Here is a 24,293-nt window from a genome sequence, read left to right on the forward strand (position 1 = left end):
ACGATCCTCTCCTCTGGAGACAGGATGGGCAGGCTCATCTTCCCAGCTCCAGCTCAGCTGGTGACTCACAGAGGCTGTTCCAAGACCCCAGCCTCGCGTAATCATGAAGGCCCGACCCGCGCAGACAGGCGGACAGAGACGGGTCTGCGACGAACGGTGGAAGCGATTTAAAAAAACATTTTACGTGTAAAAAAAATAATAATCATTTTTAAATCGCTTCAGCAATTTTTTAAAACATTTTTTGTATAAAAACAAAATATTATTTTATTTAAAAATCGCTTCCACCGTCCGCTTGACTGCCGGGTGGGATCAGGATTCAGCCTTCATGATTACGCGCGGCCGGGGTCTGGCAACGTCCATCTGCGAGTCCCCATCTCCAGCTTTGCAGTGACCAGCGGAGCTCTGAGCACACAAGGCTGGTATCCGGAACCCGAGCCTCCGAGTCGGCACATCGAAGGATCTTCCGCGGTGACCAGCTGAACTTGGAGCCGGGGAGATGACGCTCTGCCCAGCCTGGCGCTCCGAGGCTCCGGAGGGAGGATCGGGGTGCACCGTGACCGACAGTGTTCTGACATCACGTTTTAGTACCTCTTCGTTCGGGTTAGAACCACAGAGCCAAGGGTACTGAAAATAGTAACAGGTGCTAAGTACCGGTACTAATGGAAAAGCCTCAGAACCGGGCCAAGTAGGGTCCAGTCGGCCCGTACCGGTACTAATGGAAAAGGGGCTTTTGTGCACCATGACAGACAGCATCTAACATCTGCAGGATGCTTATAGGAGCGTTCATGTAAATAATGTCACCCTAATCAATGGAGGGAAGGAAGGTCACAGATACAAGGCGTTTCCTAGCATTCAGAGTTAGACAGGATCTGTTCCTGAAAAAGAAACCCAGTTTAACTTTTAGTTTCTTTACTAGGTTTTCCGCATGGAGCTTAAAAGAGAGATGCGAGTCGACCAAGATACCCAAATATTCATAGGAATCAACAAACTCAATTGGGACACCATTTGAGGATGAAATCAGAAGAACTGCTGGGACCGACTTCCTGTTTGAAAAAAGCATCCCTTTGGTTTTGTCGGCATTTAGAACAAGTTTGAAGCAGAACAAATCAGACTGGATGATGTTGAATGCAGATTGCAAAAGCTGGAAAGCCTTATCAACTGTTTTAGCTCGACAATAAACAACTGTATCATCAGCATAGAAATATATGGATGTATCATGGATGTTTTGACCTACATTACCTATGTAGATTGTAAAGAGGGTGCGTCCTAAGAATGAGCCTTGTGGTACACCATTGTTGACTGTTAAATAACTGGAAGAAGTACAAATATGTTGAATACATTGCCTCCAATCTGAGAGATAGTTAGAGAACCAACTAATGGTGTGTTCTGAGAAACCGATTTCTGAGAGCTTATGATACAAAGTGTTATGATCCACAGTGTCAAAAGCTTTAGACAGGTCTAAGAAAAGTGCAGTACAATAATCCTTAACATCCAGTGCTTCAACAATGTCATTAAGAACCTTCAGTGAAGCAGTCGTTGTGCTGTGTTGTTTCCTAAAACCAAATTGATGACGAGGTAAGATGTTAACTCCAGGAAATTTTTTATTTGAGAGGTAATCAGTTTTTCCAGAACCTTAGATAAAATGCAGAGTTTAGAGATTGGTCGATAATAGTTCAGTGAGGTGGGGTCACCTCCCTTGAGGTGGCTGTTTTCCAAGCATCTGGAATGGAGTTTTGGCTTATGGACAGGTTAAAGATGTGGGTCACAGGGACTGCAATAATATAAGCAGCGAGCCTTAAGAAATAAGGTGGAAGTTCATCTGGTCCTGCAGATTTTTTTAGGATCAAGACCTTTTAACAGTTTATTTACCTCACTAACTGAGAATGGAGAAAAAAAAGAGAAGGTGTGATTAACTGAAGATTGACTTGTAGGAGGGATTTGATTTGTAGAAGTTTGGTTATTAAGTGAAGTGGCTGATTTTCCATTAGTAACTGTGTCAAATAAAGAACTAGAAGCAACAAAATGTTTGTTGAAACAGTTCAAGATCTCGTGCTTATTTGACACAGGAACAGAGTTAATGAGAAGTTGTGATGGGAGGTCAGATGATTGGGGGCTGCCTGAGAGAGATTTGATGGTTTTCCAGAATCTGTTGGGGTCGTTTAGATTTTTGGAGGTCTGAGATAAGAAATAGTTGCGTTTTGATGGCAGTTGTGCATTTATTCCTCATCTGCCGAAAACTCAACTAATCAGTGTCTGAGCCAGATTTTCTCGCTGCGGCCCAAAGATGATTTCTCCGGTGCAGGAGGTCAGCTAGCTCTGGAGTAAACCAGGGGCTGTCTCATCCCTTTATTCTGAACGGACGAAAAGGAGCATGTTTGTTCACAAAATAAATGACACTATTATGAAAATAGTTCTAAGCGGTGTTCACATCGTCAGTTAATAGAATACAATGCCAGTCAAAGTGGGATAGATCCCAGAGGAATGACTATTCGCAAAAACATTTCAAATCCTTTTTTTAAATTAATCTGGGCTTAGAAAGTGGAGGTTTAATATCTCTGAGGGTAGCTGTCACACAATGATCACTTAAAATGTTAGGGAATACACCTGTACCAGGGAATTTGTGAGGCATATTAGTTAGAAACAGGTCTAAGATGGAGGATTTTTCAAGACGTTTTTTGTTTAGTCTAGTGGGAGAGTCGATCAGTTGAGTTAGATTGAGTGACAGGCAACGTTCCTTGAATTAATCTATAATCAAGGAAGTTGTCGGCAGCAAATTTGGACTCGATCCCACTGCTTACCTTTATGATGGCTTGGTTCGTGTCTCGAGTACCCAGACTCAAATGCTTTGGGCTGAATGGCTTGGGGATTTTACTCAGTCACATTCCATCGGTGTGGCCATGTATTTTGGACATTTCGGAACCGATTCGACCAACACAGACTGAAGGTAGATGTCATTAAGTTCTGCCTGTCCCCAAAACAACTGTGTGTTTATCTGAAGTTGGCTCCCTTGGCTGGCCTTGAAGGCCATCTTAACTGAATTTGCCTGGAGAACATGTGATCTGACGCTCACCACCCCCTCCCTGAGGAATTTCCAACTGATAACCAGATGGAACCAGCTGAATATACTTTGTGGCGCAGAGGTTAGAAGATAGGCTTGTGATCGGAAAGTCGCAGGTTCACCTCCCAGTACAGTCAACATCAAAATGTGGGTGGAAAAGGTAAAACACCCACACCTCCCTCCACCCTCATTCACCCCACTCTGGGCCCCTGAGCAAGGCCCTTAACCCCCACCATCTGCTTCCTAAACAGGTCTCTTTTGAAAATGAGTTCTCGTGGCTCAATGAGACTATCTGGATAAATAAAGGGTAAATGAAAAAATAAATAAATTCAGGCCTCTTGGATTTTCATATACGTTATTCTTGGCCATTCCTCAACATACCTCGAGAATGTTTATGGATTTCACCCGAGGACATTGACTGATTATTACATCCTATCAGAACTCTTACATTGACCTCGAGAGCATCTATAAATGTTGCTGACTGCTCTCGTCTCCTCCGTCTGCTGAATGTCTACATCACTATGTACTGTTTGTGCGAGGTGTTTTTTTAATATTAGGTTTTTTTTTCCTCAGGCAGGAAAAAAAAAGTCTGATAGGAATTTTTTTGCCTCCAACTCTTACATGTGTCCAGTTAACCAGTGTTGTTGTCTGTCCAAACAGGTCTCACTTGTAAATGAGTCTTCGAGGCTCAATGTGGTTTATCTGTTTAAATAAAGGTTGAATGAATGAATGAATGAAAAATTTATCACAGAGGGGGGTCGACTTATCCCAGTCAATGTTGAAATCTCCTGCCAAAAAATCTCTTTGAATTTTAAATTTCCAAGGAATTCCTTCAGGGAGGACAGAGCCTCAGGTGTTGCTGAGGGGGGACAATAACAACCCACTACAGATAAGATCTGGTCTCCATTCAAAGTTATGTTTACAGCTAAGGCATCAATTTGGTTTGGAATTGTTTTTGCAGACACAAGACTCGAAACCAGAGAATCTCAGATGTAAATTGCGTCTTCACCCCCCACCCCACCCTTTTTTTTTGATGATCACAGTGGTAGATGTTAAATCCATTTATAACCAGGTCATTATTCAGTACAGATTTGTTGAGCCAGGTTTCAGAGATGAAGATTACATCTGCCCCAGAAGAACTGATCAGAATTTTCAAGGCATCAAGTTTTTTCAGAAGGCTACATGCGTTTGCATGCAGAAAATGAAGTCCTGACATGTTTTTAAAGTCATTTGGTGTGGAATAATTTTTAGTGGGGTCCAGGGTTGGGCTGAATCCCTGAGAGTAGTAACAAGTCAAGTCACATTTATTTATATAAAACATTTAAAACAGTAACTGTTATCAAAGTGCTAACCAAAAAAGACCTCAGGATCAAATATTAATAACAAGATATTATTATTGACCAGGACTATGTGGGGGTTCAGGGTCTAGGGGGTTGCCGTGGGCGGTGCTGGCGCTGTGCTCTCCCTGTGCTCTCCCTGGGGTTGTTTGGACCCCCTGAGCTTGGCTCTTGGGTGCCATGGTTGGCCCGCTGGCCGGGGTGGCTGCCGGGGCCTGGCGGGCGGTCAGCTGGGGGCGCGTGCTTGGTTGTTGGCGGTGTGTGGGGGTGGTCGGTGGCGTGTCCTCTTCATGGTGGGGGGGTGTCCTGTCGGCGGGGCATGGCCTGGGCCGGGTCTGGGGTATTGGCTCTTCTCCGCTTGAGAATGAATGGGTTTACCTCCTGGGTTTGGGCATGGGCTGCCCCCTGTAGAGGGCAGGTACATGTCTTGGACCTGGGGGGTATAGAGTGCGTATTGGGAATAAGAATGAAAAGTATCGTTATTGTATGTCTTTGAGTGAGTGAATGTGAGACTGAGGTTGGGATTGTGTGATTGTGTCTGTGTATGAATGGGTATTTGTTAGGCCGAGACTCGGACTGCCCCCTCTTTGATACAACTGGGGGTGCTTGGCATCGCGCCCCTATTGCACGGCCCCCTGGTGGGGTGTGCCCTTGCCTGCCGGCGCACTTGGGGCCCTTGGTGTTGGGGGCTGGGCGCTTGGGCTTGTGTCGGCTCGGCCTGGTGTCTGCCTGGTGGGGCTCGGGTCCTCTGGCTCTGTTGGGCCTTGGCCTGGGTGGTGTGAGTCCTCGGTGCCCGGGCCTCGGTGCCCGGACCTGGACCTACATCAGTGCGGCAGGTTCCGACGGAGGCCTATGAGTTTGTCGCTGTTGGCCCCGGGGGGTCACTGTATGTGGTCGCTGGTGGGGATATTCCGGTTCTCCCCTGTGGTCCGTTATGGGGGGTGGGTGAGTTGTTCGTCCTGTGTGGGTGGCTCTGGGGGCTCCGCGGTCAGGGTCCCTCCTGGGGTCTTGGGCTCTGGTCCCCCCTTTTTCGTCTGCCTCTGGTCTTGGGGGTCGGGTCTCTGCTGCTTCACAGTTACTATTAAATGTTCTATTAGAGAAGCCTTATACACTTATGCATGCTCACAACCACACACAAATAGAAGCAGGGATGCTTATGTAGGCTTTATATGTAGATATGTATATTCATGTATATTCATGTGTATGTATGTATGTATATAGGCGTAGGTATGGGTATATATATTTATGGAAACTTACTGCAAAGCCATGAATATTTTAAGTTCTTTATACGCATGTATTTTGTTGCTGTGTTTTGTCATGTTCTTTGCAGGTGAACAGACAGTGGCCGGGTGTTTTGCCGTGTGCTCTCTTTGTGTATATTTCTTATATTTTGGAGTCTTACTTTGTCTTTTCTTTCTTTCTATCCTATTAAAAAAAAGTTATGTTTACAGCTAAGGCATCAATTTGGTTTGGAATTGTTTTTGCAGACACAAGACTCGAAACCAGAGAATCTCAGATGTAAATTGCGTCTTCACCCCCCACCCCACCCTTTTTTTTTGATGATCACAGTGGTAGATGTTAAATCCATTTATAACCAGGTCATTATTCAGTACAGATTTGTTGAGCCAGGTTTCAGAGATGAAGATTACATCTGCCCCAGAAGAACTGATCAGAATTTTCAAGGCATCAAGTTTTTTCAGAAGGCTACATGCGTTTACATGCAGAAAATGAAGTCCTGACATGTTTTTAAAGTCATTTGGTGTGGAATAATTTTTAGTGGGGTCTAGGGTTGGGCTGAATCCCTGAGAGTAGTAACAAGTCAAGTCACATTTATTTATATAACACATTTAAAACAGTAACTGTTATCAAAGTGCTAACCAAAAAAGACCTCAGGATCAAATATTAATAACAAGATATTACAGCAACATGAATAAAAGCATAAAAACATGAAATATAATGAGAAACAATGAAATACTTAATCAAATCACCCTGCGTTAAATGTCAGGGAGTAAAAGCAAAATGGATGAACGCAATCATCAACAATGAAATACCAAATGAGATCACACTGTGTTAAATGCCAATGAGTACAGGTGTGTTTTGAGGATAGATTTAAAAGCAGAGACTGAGGTGGCCTGTCGAATGTTGATAGGCAGATTGTTCCAGAGTTTAGGGTCCATGACTAAAAACGCCTGATCTCCTCTGAGCTTCAGCCTGGTTTTAGGTACGGCCAAAATCATTATTATCAGACATTTTCTTGAGTTTTTCGTGACTGGTGTAATTACAGGAGTTAACAGTGTGACAATTAGCCTCCATAATCGAACCATGAGAAACATTAATGAAGACGCAATCATTCAGAACCCCAAAACAGTGAAAGTTGCAGTAATGGGCAGATCCAAGTGTATTAACAAGATTCAATGACTCCAGATAATCTGAGATTTGAAAATAATGGCAATAATATAAATGGTGCAGAAAAGTCCCAGACCATAAAAAGTCACAAATGAAATGGGCAAACAAATCTGACAACGTGGTCCAACTGCAGTTTAAGTTGGGCTGAGGGGGGCTCTGACCCCCCTGTGAAGATGGATGGATGCTCCCATGAGAAACAGAAGCTGGGTCCAGAACCAACAGGCATAAACGGATAATTCACAGCAAATAGCAGAACAAGCTGCCAGAAAATCCTCCTGAAATGAAAGACATGGTCCTAGCTCGTTTCAGGTCAAAAGGGGACAACAGTGTGATCCGGAATAAAATTAATTATTATTCAATTCAATTCAGTTTATTTATATAGCGCCAAATTACAACAAAGTTTTCTCAGGGCACTTTACAGGAACATTCACATACATAAAAGCCAATTAGTAAAGTTCTCTATTTAAGGAAGCAGCAGACAAGTTGAATCTTGGCTTGATCGCGGTCGCCCATCCTGAGCAAGCACAGTGGCAACAGTGGAAAGGAAAAACTCCCTTTTAAAAGGAAGAAACCTCCAGCAGAACCAGGCTCAGGACAAGCGGCCATCTGGTTTGAGAGGACAGGAAGGAGAGACAGACGAGCATAGAATGGTAGGTCCAGGTATAGGTCCAGGTGTATCTGAAAGACAAAAAACACATGTTAAGGATAGAAAAAATAATTACAAATACAAAACAGGTTGAGCAGAGTGAGTAAAGACAGTAGCAGAGTGAAAAAGTGTGGTCAGTTTGTCCTCCAGCAGTCTAAGCTTATAGCAGCATAACTAAGGGACAGCTCAGGATACCCAAGCTGACACTAACTATAGGATTTAGCAAAAAGGAAAGTCTTAAGCCTAGTTTTAAAACTGGATAATGTGTTAGCCTCACGGACAGAGATTGGAAGTTGGTTCCACAAGAGAGGAGCCTGATAACTGAAAGATCTGCCTCCCATTCTATTTTTGTAAATTCTAGGAACCACAAGTAAACCTGCAGTCTGAGAGGTGAGTTTGGATGGAGGCCTGCAGCAACTCTGATGCAAACTCCGAACTTCTCTCAAGCACCACACAGCGCTGCTCCTCCGCTTCTCACGTCACCTCCGCACCCGACAGAACGAGAGGCACCCCCGGTGAAAAACTGCGAGACTGACCGAAGAGGCTGAGGCTGAAGTCGTCACTGGTCCGGTCCGGTTCTGCTCCTGTCCGGCTCCAGTCCGGCTCCAGTCCGGCTCCAGTCCGGCTCCGGCGCTTCACAGCATGAGAGGCGAAGAGGCTGAAGTTAACCCTGGCCTGGTTCTGCTCCGGTCCGGTTCCGGTGGCACTTCAAAGCATCAGAGCGTCTCCTCCAGGCGAACACAGCGATTCCACGGAGGTGGACAGTCCTTCATTAAAAGGTAACTGGCTGCTCACTGAAGCTGAGACCGGCTCTGTTAAAGACGGAAGTCCCCCACAGCCAACTCTGTTTGGTTCTGGTCCAGTTCGGGGGACACAGGTACACTTCCCCCACACCAATGAAGACACCACGAGGGCCAGTCCAGCAGAAAACCCGCGAAATACCACCTGGCGATTCTTGTCGGAACCAGGTAGAACCACAAAGGTCCAGATGAGAAGTTTGTTGGAGTCCAGATAGAGAAAGAAAAAACACCGGACCTTCGTGTGACAACTCCCCAGCTTGAGGGGCAACCTGGCCAGCAGGGTGCGCTCAGAGTGACCAGTGGGTGGGAGCGACCGGTCTTGGACCAAAATGTTGGTTTTTTTTGACGATCCCGTTTGGCTCTCTGAGTCACTGAACACCGAATTCGGTTGGAAGGGGGACCAACTTTAGTCCTGTTCAAAAAACGGGTCAGTTTGATGATAAAAGACTGCAGAGAAGCCGGGGGGAGCTGCTGTCCATTGTTGATTCATGACATCACTTAAGGCCCACCCACTCAGAGAATAAACAGTCAATTATTGGGTGACTCTTCCAGCTTCATTCTTTGTAAGTTATAAAACTGAAACTGTAACTGTTGATTACCACACGACATGTGGAAAAGCATATATGAAGTGCTCGTCAAACATTCACAACAAACAGAAAGGCACAGTAACTCCTGTCTGAAAGGTCGGATTTCACGTATACTTGTAAAACCTGGAGCTGGACTAGTACTGAAATGGACGGAAGGCGATGTCAAAGATTCAGGAAATGCGCCTCATGGTGAACGTGTGCAGGATTGGCATGACAGCGTTTGCGATGGCAATAGGGTGGAGTGGCTTACGCTCCTGCGGTCGCGGCATGGCCGGAGTGGTGCTTTGCTGGGAGGGCCTTAAATGGCATTCACACGTGCATTTTCGTAGGAAATGCAAATTCTCTAGTTCTACTTGATCTAAGTTCTGCCTTCGACATAATCTGTCATTCTATCCTCCTTAACAGACTAACCTCCATTGGCATCTCAGGTACTCCATTAGAATGGTTCAAATCTTATCTCTCTGACCTCACTCAATTCATTTAGCTTAAATCCTTTCGTTCCCAGTCTTGTCTCCACAGGTGTCCCCCAAGGCTCTGTCCTCGGAACCTTCCTCTTCATCATTTACCTCCTAGGTCACATCTTCCGCAAATTTGGTGTCCATTTTCACTGTTATGCTGATGACACACAGTTCTACTTGTCAACAAAACCAATCTCCACCCACCCACCCACCATCCTCACTGACTGTCTCAATGAGCTAAATCATTGGTTTTCTAACAATTTCCTACAACTAAACAGTGACAAAACAGAAATCATTCTTGTTGGTACCAAAAACTATTTCAAAATTAGAACATCTTCTAATCCCCCTTAACAACTCTCTGATATACCGCTCACCTCAGGTCAAGAGTCTTGGAGTCATCCTTGACACCTGTAGTGAACTAGGCCTCCGACATCAATCTGTCTCTGAAGACCTTCAGGGGACAGGAACTGTTATTTCATTGATTTGAATCCAGAAATACAAATTATCTCATCAAGAGACTATTTAATTGCATATTTTAAGTGCTAATGATCCATTGTTAGGCTGATGGTCCTTCTTGACCATGTGAGCAGCTGGTTTTGGTTGTCAGCAGCAAACTGGTTGATCCACTCAGAGAAGGTGCTATTTAAGAGACTGAGCTGAATACAGCACCTCAGACTAAGGAAGTCTCTCGGATGAGAGACGAAACGTTTCTACATTTTTTTTGCTTTGTTTTGTTTTTTGTTTTTTTGATTTCTTGTTTTTTGAATGTCCAGACGACCAGATTGAACTTTTTCTGGATTTTTCTACCTGGATTATTGAGCATGTATCAGGATAATAAACAAGAATGATAAAAACATATTAATAAGTTGTGTATATCAATCTCCAGTATCAAATATATAAATATTCTCCGATAAAATCTTACAACTATTGGACAAGAGATTTATTAAAAGCATTTTTTTGTGTGGAGACTTTAATATTGACCTGGGAAATAAAACAGATTCAAATAACATCAGTACATTTACAAATTCATTGTATAGTTTAAATCTTTATCCGTTAATATCAAAACCAACAAGAATTATAACTCGTAGTGCTACAATAATCGATTAAATTTTTACAAATATAACAAATGGGGATGTGATGGGAGGTATTTTAACGAGTGATTTAAGTGATCACGTACCAGTTTTCATGATTTATAAAAATGATCAAAGCATTACAAAAGAAATTACAATTAAGGAAAAAACAATAAACACATCAAAAAAAGCAATGGACAAATTAAAAGATGATTTACATAAACAAAGCTGGAAAGACGTGTATGTTGATGATGTGAACAGATCATATGATGAGTTTATGAATATTTTAGGAGCTCTGTATGAAAATAATTGTGTGCAAAATAATTATACAAAGAGAAATGTTGTTGACCAACCATGGATGATGAAAGGGTTGAGAAATGCTTGTTTAAAAAAAATAATTATTTGTATACATGTTTTTTGAAATTGAGAACACAAGAGGCTGAAGAGAAATATAAGAAGTATAAAAATAAATTAGTAGCGATTATAAGGAAACACAAGAAGGAATATTATAGTGATTTATTAAATAAAAGTAATGGTGATATGAAAGCTACATGGTGAGTAATAAATAGTGTTCTGAAAAGTCATAAAGCAAAAACAGGTATTTCACAATATTTTTTGAAGGATGATGATGAAATCCATGATGAAAATGAAATTATAAATGGATTTAATCATCATTTTGTGAACGTTGGATCAAGCCTTGCAGCTAAAATACCAAAAGTAGACAATAATGTGAACCATTCAGTTATAGGTTGTGACAACAGTATTTTTCTTAATGGAACTGACAAAGAAGAAATAATGAATGTAGTAAAAAATCTTACAGATAAGAGATCAAAAGACTGGGTGGACATGGATATGATGTTTGTAAAGGACATAATGAGTTATGTTATCGAGCCGTTTACATATATTTGTAATTTATCATTTTCAAAAGGAATATTTCCAGACAATATGAAAGTAGCTAAGGTAGTTCCTCTCTTTAAAAATGGTGATAAATGTGGGTTTAATAATTATAGACCAATATCCTTATTACCACAGTTCTCAAAAATTCTAGAAAACTGTTTGTGACCAGATTAGATAAATGTATTACTAAACAAAACATTCTAAGTAGCAGTCAGTATGGGTTTAGAGCAAAAAACTCTACATCAATGGCTCTCATGGAATTAATGGAACAAATTACTACTGCTATCGATCAAAAACAATACAGGTCCTTCTCAAAAAATTAGCATATTGTGATAAAGGTCATTATTTTCCATAATGTAATGATAAAAATGAAACTTTCATATATTTCAGATTCATTGCACACCAACTGAAATATTTCAGGTCTTTAATTGTTTTAATACTGATGATTATGGCATACAGCTCATGAAAACCCAAAATGCCTGTCTCAAAAAATTAGCATATCATGAAAAGGTTCTCTAAACAAGCTATTAACCTAACCATCTGAATCAATGATGTAACTCTAAACACCTGCAAAAGATTCCTGAGGCTTTTAAAAACTCCCAGCCTTATTCATTACTCAAAACCGCAATCATGGGTAAGACTGCCGACCTGACTGCTGTCCAGAAGGCCATCATTGACACCCTCAAGCAAGAGGGTAAGCCACAGAAAGAAATTGCTGAACGAATAGGCTGTTCCCAGAGTGCTGTATCAAGGCACCTCAGTGGGAAGTCAGTGGGAAGGGAAAAGTGTGGCAGAAAACGCTGCACAACGAGAAGAGGTGACCGGACCCTGAGGAGGATTGTGGAGAAGGGCCCATTCCAGACCTTGGGGGACCTGCGGAAGCAGTGGACTGAGTCTGGAGTAGAAACATCCAGAGCCACCGTGCACAGGTGTGTGCAGGAAATGGGCTACAGGTGCCGCATTACCCAGGTCAAGCCACTCTTGAACAAGAGACTGCGTCAGAAGCATCTCGCCTGGGACTGCTGCTGAGTGGTCCAAAGTTATGTTCTCTGATTACAGTAAATTTTGCATTTCCTTTGGAAATCAAGGTCCCAGAGTCTGGAGGAAGAGAGGAGACACAGAATTCACATTGCTTGAGGTCCATTGTCAAGTTTCCACAGTCACTGGGGTGTTATGTCATCTGCTGGTGTTGGTCCACTGTGTTTTATCAAGGGCAGGGTCAATGCAGCTATCAGGAGATTTTGGAGCACTTCATGCTTCCATCTGCTGAAAAGCTTTATGGAGATGAAGATTTCATTTTTCAGCACGACCTGGCACCTGCTCACAGTGCCAAAACCACTGGTAAATGGTTTACTGACCATGGTATTACTGTGCTCAATTGGCCTGCCAACTCTCCTGACCTGAACCCCATAGAGAACCTGTGGGATATTGTGAAGAGAAAGTTGAGAGACGCAAGACCCAACACTCTGGATGAGCTTAAGGCCGCTATCGAAGCATCCTGGGCCTCCATAACACCTCAGCAGTGCCACAGGCTGATTGCCTCCATGCCACGCCGCATTGAAGCAGTCATTCATGCAAAAGGATTCCTGACCAAGTATTGAGTGCATAACTGAACATGATTATTTGAAGGTTGGTGTTTTTTGTATTAAAAACACTTGTCTTTCATTGGTGGGATGAAATATGCTAATTTTTTGGGACAGGCATTTTGGGTTTTCATGAGCTGTATGCCATAATCATCAGAATTAAAACAATTAAAGACCTGAAATATTTCTGTTGGTGTGCAATGAATCTGAAATATATGAAAGTTTCATTTTTATCATTACATTATGGAAAATAATGACCTTCATCACAATATGCTAATTTTTTGAGAAGGAACTGTATTGTGTTAGTATTTTTTGTTGATTTTAAAAAAGCATTCGATACTATTGACCACACTATTCTCCTTGAAAAATTGAATAAATATGGTATAAGAGGACCAGCATTACACTGGGTATCTAGCTATTTGAAAGATAGGATACAGTTTGTACAAATAAATGGTGTAAGATCTGAACTCTGCAATATCACATGTGGAGTTCCTCAAGGCTCTGTACTTGGACCAAAGTTATTTATTTTATATGTGAATTACTTAGTAAATGTATCAGGACTCCTCAAATGTGTCCTTTTTGCAGATGACACCACATTTTTTTTGTTTGGGTAAAGATATAAAACGGATGTTGGAATTGATGAAGACAGAATTTGATCAAATACAAACTTGGTTTAAACTTAATAAATTATCATTAAATTTAAATAAAACTAAATACATGATATTCAGTAACAAAAAGAGAACTGTTGATGATCCATTTAAAATTGGGGGTGTTGAGATTTGTACTTAATGAGATGAAATTTTTGGGTGTAATCATTGATGAACAGCTAACATGGAAAAATCACATAAATTCTGTAAGAACAAAAATATCTAAATCTATTGCAGTATTATACAAAGTCAGGGAATTATTAAGTGATAAAGCTCTGTACATGTTTTAAGATTAAGATTAAAATTTTGGAAAGATACATATAAATACGTAAAATTGTCATGAGTTATTTATTTTGTTATATTACTTATAGATGATTATTGTTTGAATTGATTGTTTGAATTGTTTTTGTTTTAAACAAGGGGCAGATATGACGATATTTTTTTCTTCTTCTGCTACCTTGCATTTTATGACTTTTTTTTTTTCATTTGGTTTCTAAATTGTTTTTGTGTTTTAAATATGAAATGAATAAAAATGACAAACAAACAAACAAACAAACATGTTGTATAACACAATCATTGTTCCACATTTAATCTATTGCATTGATGTTTGGGGGAAAGCATGTAAAACATTTACAAAACCTATTTTTATTTTACAGAAAATAGCTGTAAGAATCATCACCAGAAAGCATTACAGTCACCCATCAAGCACATTATTTTATCAACTAAAGTTATTGAAGTTCCATGATTTGGTAGATTACAGTATTTTATCAGTTATGTATAGGGCTCAAAATAACACATTACCATTAAATATCCAAAGAAATTTTGTTAAAAGACAAAGTTGTTACAATCTTAATGGGATAGAGATATTTGTCAAACCAAAATTCAGAACTAGTCTGAAGGGAAGGTCTACCTCAATCCAAGGAGTTGGATTGTGGAATGTTCTAGAGAGTGATGTGAAAAATGACAAGTCAATGTGTACATTCAAGAAAAAGATCAAAGCTGAATTGTTAAAAAAAAATATATATATATATATATGAAGTAGCTTAATGTGTATTGTATTGGAGTTAGAAAAATCAGAGTTATTCGTTTTGTTCTGTTACTTGAAGATTATTATGAATGAACTAATTGTTTGAAAAAAGGGGCAGATATAATAAGATTTTTTTCTTCTTTCTGCTGCCTTTCATTTGAAATCTCTTGTATTTTTTTATATAGTTTATGGAATTGTTTTGTTTTGTTTTTTAAAACGAATAAATTTTATACCATACCATTTATACCATTGCTTGTCCTTAGTTGGACAACAGAGAATTGAAGCCTTCAGGTGCTTCAAACGGTGCCACGCGACTGGAGCAAGAGTGGAGAAGAGTTCAGCTCAGAACCATGAAGTGAGGTGAGGGAGGAGGGGGGGCTAGGACATCTGACAGAATCGGTGCTGCTGTACACAACCTGCTGTTCCTCTCCAAAATAGTGATTTTTGTTGTGTTTACAAATGTAAGTAAATATTGATGTATAAAAACCCGTTAAAATACACCAAAATGCAGGAAATGGCATCTCTGTTATTAAAAATGTTCTGAAATCTGTTATGTGAGTCACACGCTGATTTGTCGATTGACTCCAAAGGAAAAAGAAATGTAGAAGTTGTCAGTCAGAGTAGGTGGCGCCAGACATTTGAGTAGTCTGCCTATTATTGAGGAGATAGCCACTGGGTGTACGTACATCTAAAAGAGTTTCAAATGTTTTGCTTTCTTTTTACAAACACCAACACATGAAATCCTGTCATTCCTGACAAACTGATGAAACAAAAACAACAACTTCAGCAGTTGAAAAAAGACAAAACAACTCCCATACAAGGTCTTTGCTTATCCACATCATCACTATAAATTGCTTTATAGTAGTTTGTCTTGTTTTGTTGAAAATCTCCCTTCTTCATTTAAAAAAAAAACCCTGTTTGTCTGAAGTAGCTTACCATTGTTAATGTTTGAACTGCTGTAAGTTAGTATTAAAACTGATATTTTATTTATTGTTGATGGGGCAGGTTTGCAGAGTGACTGATACAAATGGTTTCTTGTGTTCTACAGACCAAGTCCATCCTGAGAAGAAAGTCTGGTTCATCTAACTGCCTGTTCTCTGGTTCTCCTCCTCATGGCCAAGTCCAAAGACCCACTTTAGCTCAAGCATAGGAAGTCCACGTGTGGCCTTCATGAATTTTTTGCAGACATCTGGTGAGTCTCCTGCTTCTCTCAGGTTTCATAAAAGCAAAATAAATCGCACAGGGACTGTTTGCTCATTATGGGATGTTTGGTCTTGGTCCATATTAGCCAAACATTTGCTGTATGCTTAATGTAAAGGCTGAATGAATGGATCCATGTTTGGTCTTGTGAGGATCTGCTGTGAGTTTTATCCATGTGTTTTTAGATCTTAACTGTCCGCCTGCAAACCTTGGACAGTAAAAATGTTTGTACCCCATTTAGGACTGAAGAAGGGAAATTAAAAATGTCTTCTGTCTGTGAATGTTGCAAGCATGATAACTTCAAAAATAAGTGAGGTACCAACCTCTTTTTTGGTATTTTGCTGTGTGGCTACATTTAGGTGTAAAAAAAGTTTCCTTTTGAAAATTGGGTTGCTGTGCAAAATCCAAAATTGTGCTACAACAGTGTTCCCCCTACCATTATACAAGCAGGGCGCCCCACCTAGGCTACCAAACCGAACTGCGTGCACACACACACCGCTCCCCCCCCAGTGCACTGACGTAGCACTAAGCTAGCACCAAGCTAAGCTAAAGGTAGCTGAACCCTCACGCTGACCCCCCCCCCCCCAAAAAAAAAAAAAACCAAAAACTGTCTGTACGCACAGCGTACAGTTCAGACGTGTGTCCCCACCCCCCGTCCCCCAGTCGACAAAAATCACGAACATTTGACATTTGGGGTCAGGGGCAGTGCGTGTGTGTGTGGGGGGGTAAGACTGCCTGGTTGGGGTCTGGGCTGTGGGTGGGCATTGGGCCTTGGGGGGCAATTGGGGATGGGGCCGGTGCTCCGGTTCTCCCTGGGTTGTTCGGATTTTTTGATCAGGGTTCCTGGTTGCGATGACTGGCCCTTTGGCTGGGATGGCTGCCAGGTTCCAGTGAGGGGTCAGCTGTGGTTGTGTGTGTGTGGTCGTTGGTGGTGTATGGCAGTGGACGGGGGCGTGGCTTCGCTTTGACGGGGTGCTGGCTGGTCGGCCTGGTGTGACATTTGCGGTGGGGGGTGCTGTGTGTATGGGGGGTTGCATAGGTGGCATGCTGGGGCTTCTCTGGGCCTGTGGTGTGGGGCTGTTGGGGTGCCTGGTCCTTGGTGTGCTGGGCCAGCCTTCCTCAGCTGCTGCTCCCTGCTGCTCTGGCCCCCGGCCTGGGGCTGGCTTGCGGTCGCTGTCGGGTGGGTGGGGTGCATGGACGACCCAACAGAGGCTCTTTCGGGCTGTCTCTGTGTGCCTGTTTATGTCGCAGGTTGGGTTTTAGGTGGTCCCCTCTCATGGATCAATTTGGGCCCCCCATTTAATGTGGGGTTTACTTCCCCCTGTCGCGATCCCCTCCCGTGTTGGGCCCCCCTGCTGCCGGTCCTTTGGCGGCTCTCAGCATCTGGGGCTGGATGGAGAGGTGTGTGCAGGCCTGCCCTGGTGGCTGCCTGCCGGGGCCTGGGTGCCCTGGCTCTGTCGGGCCTCTGTTGGGGGGTGGTATGACCTCGGGACCTGGGGCTCAGTGTCCATGGCCGGATCTACTCTGAAGGGATGAGTTGCTGGCGGGGCCTGTGGACTCATCGCTGCAGCCTCCTGGGGTTTCTGCATTGTGGTTGCTGGGGATTGCCCGGGGCTTCCCTTTGCTTCTCTCTCTTGGGGTGCAGGTGTCCCTGTTGGGGGACTCCCGGAGCTCCAGGCTTGGGGACCGCTATGTGTCTGTGGCTCCGGTCTTCCTTGTGTTACCATCGTGTCCTGTGGGGATGGGTCTGTGGGTCCCCACATCCACGATTGAACATTTTTATCGAGAAACCTTATAGTGATAAGCATGCTCACACAGGTGTTTAGATTCAGGTGTTTATCAGATATACACTCAATTGTGTTGTGGTGGCCACTAAATATATATTGTATTACCATGTACTTTATAAAATACTTTCTAATGATGTTATTAGTATCATTATATATGTTGCTTGTTGTTGTGGTTTCTCGGTTTGGTCTTGTTTTTTTCTTTCAGCAGGTCTAGAGGCAGACTTCAATGATGTTGATTTGTGTTCTCTTTATACCTCTCTCTCTCCTCTATTCCTCTCCTTCTTTACCTTTTAACCTTTCTCCCACTTTTCTGCTTTGTTTTCTTCTTTGTTTTTCATCCCCATGTCCATTACATTTGAAACAAGCCCAAATCAAATTCTAATAAAATTTAATTTATATATCAAGTGGAGCATTAAGGCCAGCCCTAATGCTCTGCTTGTGAAAGTAAATCTGTTGGGCATCACTTTGACACTCAGATAATAATTCTGAGTGTCACAATGCCTGACAGGACAAGCGGGAAAAAAAATCACGGACAAGATGAGCACCCTGCCAAGGCAAGTTATCTAGGGGAAACACTGTACCATATATGTACAGTGCATCTGGAAAGTATTCACAGCACTTCATTGTTTCCACATTTTCTTGTTGAAGGCTTATTACAAATTATTTTAAAATTAATTTCTTTCTTCAAAATATTTTCCTGCAGGATCAATAAAGTTCTATCTTTTATTAAAATTCTATACACAATACTCCATTATGACAATGTAAAAAAATGTTTTTTTTTATTTTTGCAAATTAGTATTTCTATGATAGAAGAGAGGTGAGTTATTGGATCTGAAAAGTATAATAATAAATCGTCTGCATATAAAGCAACCCTATGCTCTGTACCACCACGAGTTACCCCCTGAAACAGGGGAGAGGTTCTAAGAGTTACAGAGAGAGGCTCTATTGCTAACGCAAAGAGCAAAGGTGAGAGTGGACAACCTTAACGTGTACCACGTGATAAAGTAAAATAGTCAGAGTTCAATGCATTGGTATTCATAGATGACTGTGGTGAGGTATATAAAAGTTGAATCCAAGAAATAAAATTGCTATCGAAACCAAATTTTTTTAGGACAGCAAAAAGGTACTCCCATTCCACTCTGTCAAATGCTTTTTCGGCATCAAGAGAAATTACAACCTCAGGGCAACTGTTATAATTTTTTGGAATATATTATATTAAAAAGATCCTGATGCATGCTCAATAATCCAGGTAGAAAAATCCAAAAAAGTTCAATCTGGTCCTATGGACATTAAAAAAAAAAAAAACAAAGCAAAAAAATATAGAAACGTTTGTCTCTCATCCGAGAGACTTCCTCAGTCAGAGGTGCTGTATTCAGCTCAGTCTCTTAAATAGCACCTTCTCAGAGTGGATAAACCAGTTTGCTGCTGACAACCAAAACCAGCTGCTCACATGCTCAAGAAGGACCATCAGCCTAACAATGGATCATTAGCACACTGATGGCTGTTTACTATTCACAGGGGGTTGAGTGATACTAGCAATAACAGCATTGTAAGCGGGGGACAACTGAGCACGGAGTGGGGGAGTGGTGGCACAGAGGTTAGAAGGTGGGCCTGTGATCGGAAGATCGCCGGTTGAAGCCCCGGTACCGACAACATCAAAAATGTGGGTGGGGTAGGTGAAGTACCCACACTTGCCCCCACCCTCATTCGCCCCACTCTGGGCCCATGAGCAAGGCCCTTAACCCCCATCTGCTCCCTAAACGGGTCTCTGTTGAAAATGAGTTCTCGTGGCTCAATGAGACTACCAGTATAAATAAAGCTAAATGAAAAAAAAATGAATGGCAGGTTGGCTTTCTTGGACTGTGAGGTCTCAGTCTCTGATAGAGGACATTTGCAAACTGAGGTGTATTGCAAACCTACATACACAGACCAGTATTTTCAGTTTGACTCCCATCACTCTTTGGAGCACAAGTTAGGAGTCATCAGGACTCTGTACCACAGAGCAGACAGCGTCCCCACTAACTTAGGAGCCAGGCAGAAGGATAAATCCCACACAAGACAGGCTCTAGAGAAATGTGGATATCCTAACTGGGCCTTCCTGAAAGTTGAGAAGAAACCCAAACAGGACTCCAGTCAGTCAGCAGGTGAAAAGGAGGAACCCAGACCAGTGGTCATTCCGTATGTTGAGGGAGTATCAGAGAAACTGAGACGTTTATTTTCTAAACATAACGTCCCAGTGGCTTTTAAACCCCAAAATGCATTACGGCAATGACTGGTTCATCCCAAAGATCAATCAACCTTTATTTATACAGGTAAATCCCATTGAGCCTCGAGGACTCATTTACAAGAGAGACCTGATTTCAACAAAGAAAGATGACAACAATGGACAACAGCAACAACAATAAGCAGTTATAAAAACTCATACTAGTTTTTTTTTTTTTTTTTTTTTTTAACAAATAGGATGGCTAAAAGGGAAAAAGGTAACAAAAAAAAAAAAAAAACAGCTAGATTCCAAGACAAATGTATAAAACTAAAAACAGGAACATGTCTGCATTGGTCCCTGCCAGGAGTCCAACAGATTCTTAAAGCCACTTAGAGAGGTCGAGAGCTTCAAATCTTTTTGTAAGATATTCCAGGAAACAGGAGCGGAGTAGGATAAGGCCCTTTTGCCTAGTTCAGTCCTCACTGAGGGAACACTGCAGGTAATAATGTCCTGAGAGCGCACTCCGTAGCTGCACTCACGCAGAGACATGTAGGAGGAGATGTATGAAGGCAGCAGACCAAGAAGTGATTTAAAGATGAAAATGTACCAGTGAGAGAGTCTGCGTGAAGTTAATGATGTCCAGTTAACCAATCCAGCTCCCCAGCAGAAACTGGTAATATTGTGTATGCTGTTCAGTGTCAGGAGGGTTGTGCTCAGTCTTACATCGGGGAAACTAACAGCCACTGGCCAAAGTGACGGCCCAGCACAGAAGAGCAACATCATCATGCCAGGACTCTGCGGTCTACACTCATCTCCAGGCCAGCGGTCACTCTTTCAGGGATGAAGATGTTCACATCCTGGATAGAAAGGAACGATGGTTTGAGAGAGAAGTTAAGGAGTCCATCTTTGTGAAAAAAAAACATCCATCATTAAATAGGGGTGGAGGCCTCCATGTTCAGTTGTCCCCTGCTTACATTGCTGTTATTGCTAGTATCACTCAGCCCCCTGTGAATAACAAACAGCCATCAGGGTGCTAACGATCCATCATTAGGCTGATGGTCCTCCTTGATCATGTGAGCAGCTGGTTTTGGCTGTCAGCAGCAAAACTGGTTGATCCACTTTGAGAAGGTGTTATTTATAAGCCTGAGCTGTATACAGCACCTCGGACTGAATAATTCTTTTGGATGAAAGATGAAACATTTCTACTTTTTTTTTTAATGTCCAGACGACCAAACTTAACTTTTTTGGATTTTTCTACCAGGATTGTTGAGCATGCATCAGGATAGACAACTAAGAAATCACTGAAATGAAGTTTTGTTGTTGTTCGGTGTAATGACAATAATGGCAGATTCTGATTCTGATCTCATTTAAGTAAGTATTCATAGTTGTTGCTTAATACTTTGTTGAGCCACCTGTGGCATCAATTACATTCTCCAGTCATTTTGAATATGATGTTTCAAGCTTAGCACACATATCTTTAGACAGTTTATCCCATTCTTCTTTGAAATATTTCTCAAGCTCCATCAGGTTGGATGGGGGATGACTGTGCAGCCATCTTCAGATATCTCCAGAGATGTTCAATCAGATTCAAATCTGGACTCTGACTTGGCCACTCCAGAACCTTCACAGAGTGGTCCTGGCAGCTGTGGCTGAGTGGTTAGAGCAGTCGTCCTCCAATGCAAGAGTTGGGGTTCGAATCCACTAGCAGTCACATGCCGAAGTGTTCCTAGACAAGACACTGAACCCCTTGTTGCCTCCGTTGTGTGTCCCATTGGTGTATGAATGTGATAAAGCACTGATTAGTCTCTTTAGAATGATTTGTTCAATTAGCTTTGTAGAGATCTAGTAGAGTGCTATATGAATGGGTAAATGAGGGCACAGATTGTATGTAGTGTAAAGCGCTTTGAGTATCTTGATAAGATAGAAAAGCGCTATATAAGTACAGTCCATTTACTCCTTTGAGATCTTGGCCATGTGCTTGGGGTCGTTGTCCTGCAGTAAAATGAACCATCTCCCGTCTGAGGTCAAAAGTGCTCATCCAGGATATCTGTACATTTCTGCATTCATCTTTCCGTTTATCCTGACTGGTCTGCCAGTTACTGCTGCTGAAAAAAAATCCCCATAGCATTATGCTGCCACCATCATGCTTCACTGTAGGATGTTATTCAATGTTTTCCCTAGATTACTTGCCTTGGCAGGGCGCCCATCTCTTCTGTGATTTTTGTAGGTTGGGTGAAGTAAACTGCTCAGTGTGAGGCAGACGGAGAACTACCTCTCTTGTTTCTTAGCAAGCACTTCTGTATTGCACGCCGCTTGCTTAATGCTACATCAATGCCGGCAGTTGTCGGGGTTGGGGGTAGGGTGGACGGACAGTTCGGTAGGCAGGGCGCTCGGTTCTGTTGACAGGGTGGGGGGGCGTCCTTGTGTAATGGTAGAGGAAATACTAGTATTGGCCTGGTGAAGAGCAGCACCTGGTTTCCTCCAAACATGATGCCCAGCATTCACACCAAAGAGTTCAATCTTTGTTTCATCAGACAAGAGAATTTAATTTCTCTGAGTACATTGAGGACCACTGTGAGCAACATCAGATGTGCACACTGTTCCCACACACCAGTGTCACACCTGTTCAAAACCTGGGATCATTGCAAGCTACATGGCTTATTAAAAGAATCAAGTTACAGCAGCAATTTCCATTAGATTAACAACAAAATCCATACTCAATAATCCAGGTATACTATCCAACATTTTTCAGTCTGGTCATCTGGACAGTTTCTTTTTTTGTGCTGAAACGTTTTGCCTTCGATTCGGAAGGCTTCATGAGTCAAGGAAACACACAACACAAAACTGATTCTTCCCCCAACAGCTTACTCCAAAGTGGAACAAACCAGTTATGTTGGTGCTAAGACGGTCTCTTTGTCACACCCCCTCCTCTATTGCAACAAGGAAGAGGGCCAGCAATGGAGGAGGGGGCGTGACAAAAGCCTGGTATCCACAGGTCTGGTTCTTGTTGTAGCCTGTTGTGTCCGGTTCTGGTGGGACCTCTATTTTTCTGTCTCCACATTGCCTATAGTTCCCGTTTAGTGGGCGGATTGTTCACCTCTAGTGGGCGGATTATTAATATCAACGCACCTTACCAGCTGGTGGCGGTAGTGCTACATTAAACTCTTTTCTAAGCACCACTAACATGTATTAGAAGAAGAAGAGCTGGAAAACAACACACAACCAAAATGGATGACCTCGTTGCTTCTTTTTTTTGCCCGTCCTGGTCGCTGTCCCGCAAGATGGAGAGCAGGGCCGAGGTGTCAGAGATGCTGTGATGGAGTACCTCATGAGCTGTAACTTATCCTAATTCCACCCCTTAATCTTTTTTTACCTCCCCAGCCTTCCTTAGATACAAGTGAACGTTAAAGTGTTGATTTGAAAATAAACATGGATTAATAATTATTCTTGTTTTTTTAATGTACAGACGTGCCTTATTACCAGGTTCGTGTAAAAATGGCAAAACAAACACTGCTGCTGTGCTTCTATCACATAAGCTGCGTTTTTTAGCGGCTGTAGTTTTAAAAAAACTGTATACTCTTTAATTTTTGTTTTTAACAAAGAACCAAAACCTACAACAAGAACTTTATATTTGTTTATGCATATATTTATTAATCTATTTTAATATTTATATATATATGTCTTCAGCCAGAGACTTCTTCAGATCCCTTGTAAGACATACTGCTACTAGAGATCCTTCCTGCCCACAGCATCAGCATCTAGAACAACTCTTTAATGAAACCAGGATGATGAATTACATTTAATTTCCCTCTGGGATTAATAAAGTCTTTTGGTAATTTGATTTGTGTGTATATGTATATATATATATGTATATATATATATGTATATATATATATATATATATATAACGTACATTACATAATAACCTACATTTGATTTGACATTTAACAACTCTTTCAGAGCTTATGCTTATCACGCAGCTCTTTAAATTAAGCTGTCGCAAATTATCTTCATGATTGAAGTGCTGTTAAGTAATATTAAGTTAGTGCTCCTTTGTACCACAGTGAAAGTCGTGGAGAGAATTTTTGACCTTGGGCAAAAAACATGCAGAAGCTGCTGGATCCACAAGATGGACATCATGGCCGAGGTGTTTGACATGCAATGACTGAAAACCTCCTGAATGAGGATGATTGTAAACGTAGATTACACAATTCCTACACCTTTTTAACTCCACTGCAATGTTCATTTACAACACATGGACATTCTGTATCATGGTTACGTTTTTCAGTACTCATTACAGATAAAACCGAAAAAATACAGAAATAAAAAAACTGGACTTTATTTGTAACTGAAGATGTATCACTTTTCATCCGAGGCTCTTTCTCAATTGAATGAAACGAGGAGTGTGATTCAAGTTATAAAGCTGTGGTGTGCCGTAAGCTTGTATTATGGAGACTGACACATGCAGATCAATCTCCAGCAAGCTTACAGAACACCACAGCTTTATAACTTTAATCCCATATTCCTTTTTTCATTGAATTGTGAGTGCTCCTCGGATGATTAGCGAAACGTCTTCAGTTTTAAAAA

The 24,293-nt window shown here is 41.9% G+C and overlaps 1 protein-coding gene across 1 annotated transcript in view; it reads left to right on the forward strand.

The window, feature by feature from the left end:
- LOC119421421 (histone deacetylase 5) overlaps positions 1–24,293 on the forward strand; it is a gene marked incomplete at its 3' end in the record, with an annotated part of 271,884 nt that overhangs the window by 78,194 nt on the left and 169,397 nt on the right. Inside the window, 1 exon segment of the mRNA XM_037688782.1 lies at positions 15,565–15,708. Within this exon segment, the coding sequence (XP_037544710.1) occupies positions 15,687–15,708 (22 nt within the window).

Source organism: Nematolebias whitei, chromosome 15 (assembly GCF_014905685.2).
Source record: "Nematolebias whitei isolate Nwh7 chromosome 15, NemWhi1, whole genome shotgun sequence".
NCBI classification, from domain to species: domain Eukaryota; kingdom Metazoa; phylum Chordata; class Actinopteri; order Cyprinodontiformes; family Rivulidae; genus Nematolebias; species Nematolebias whitei.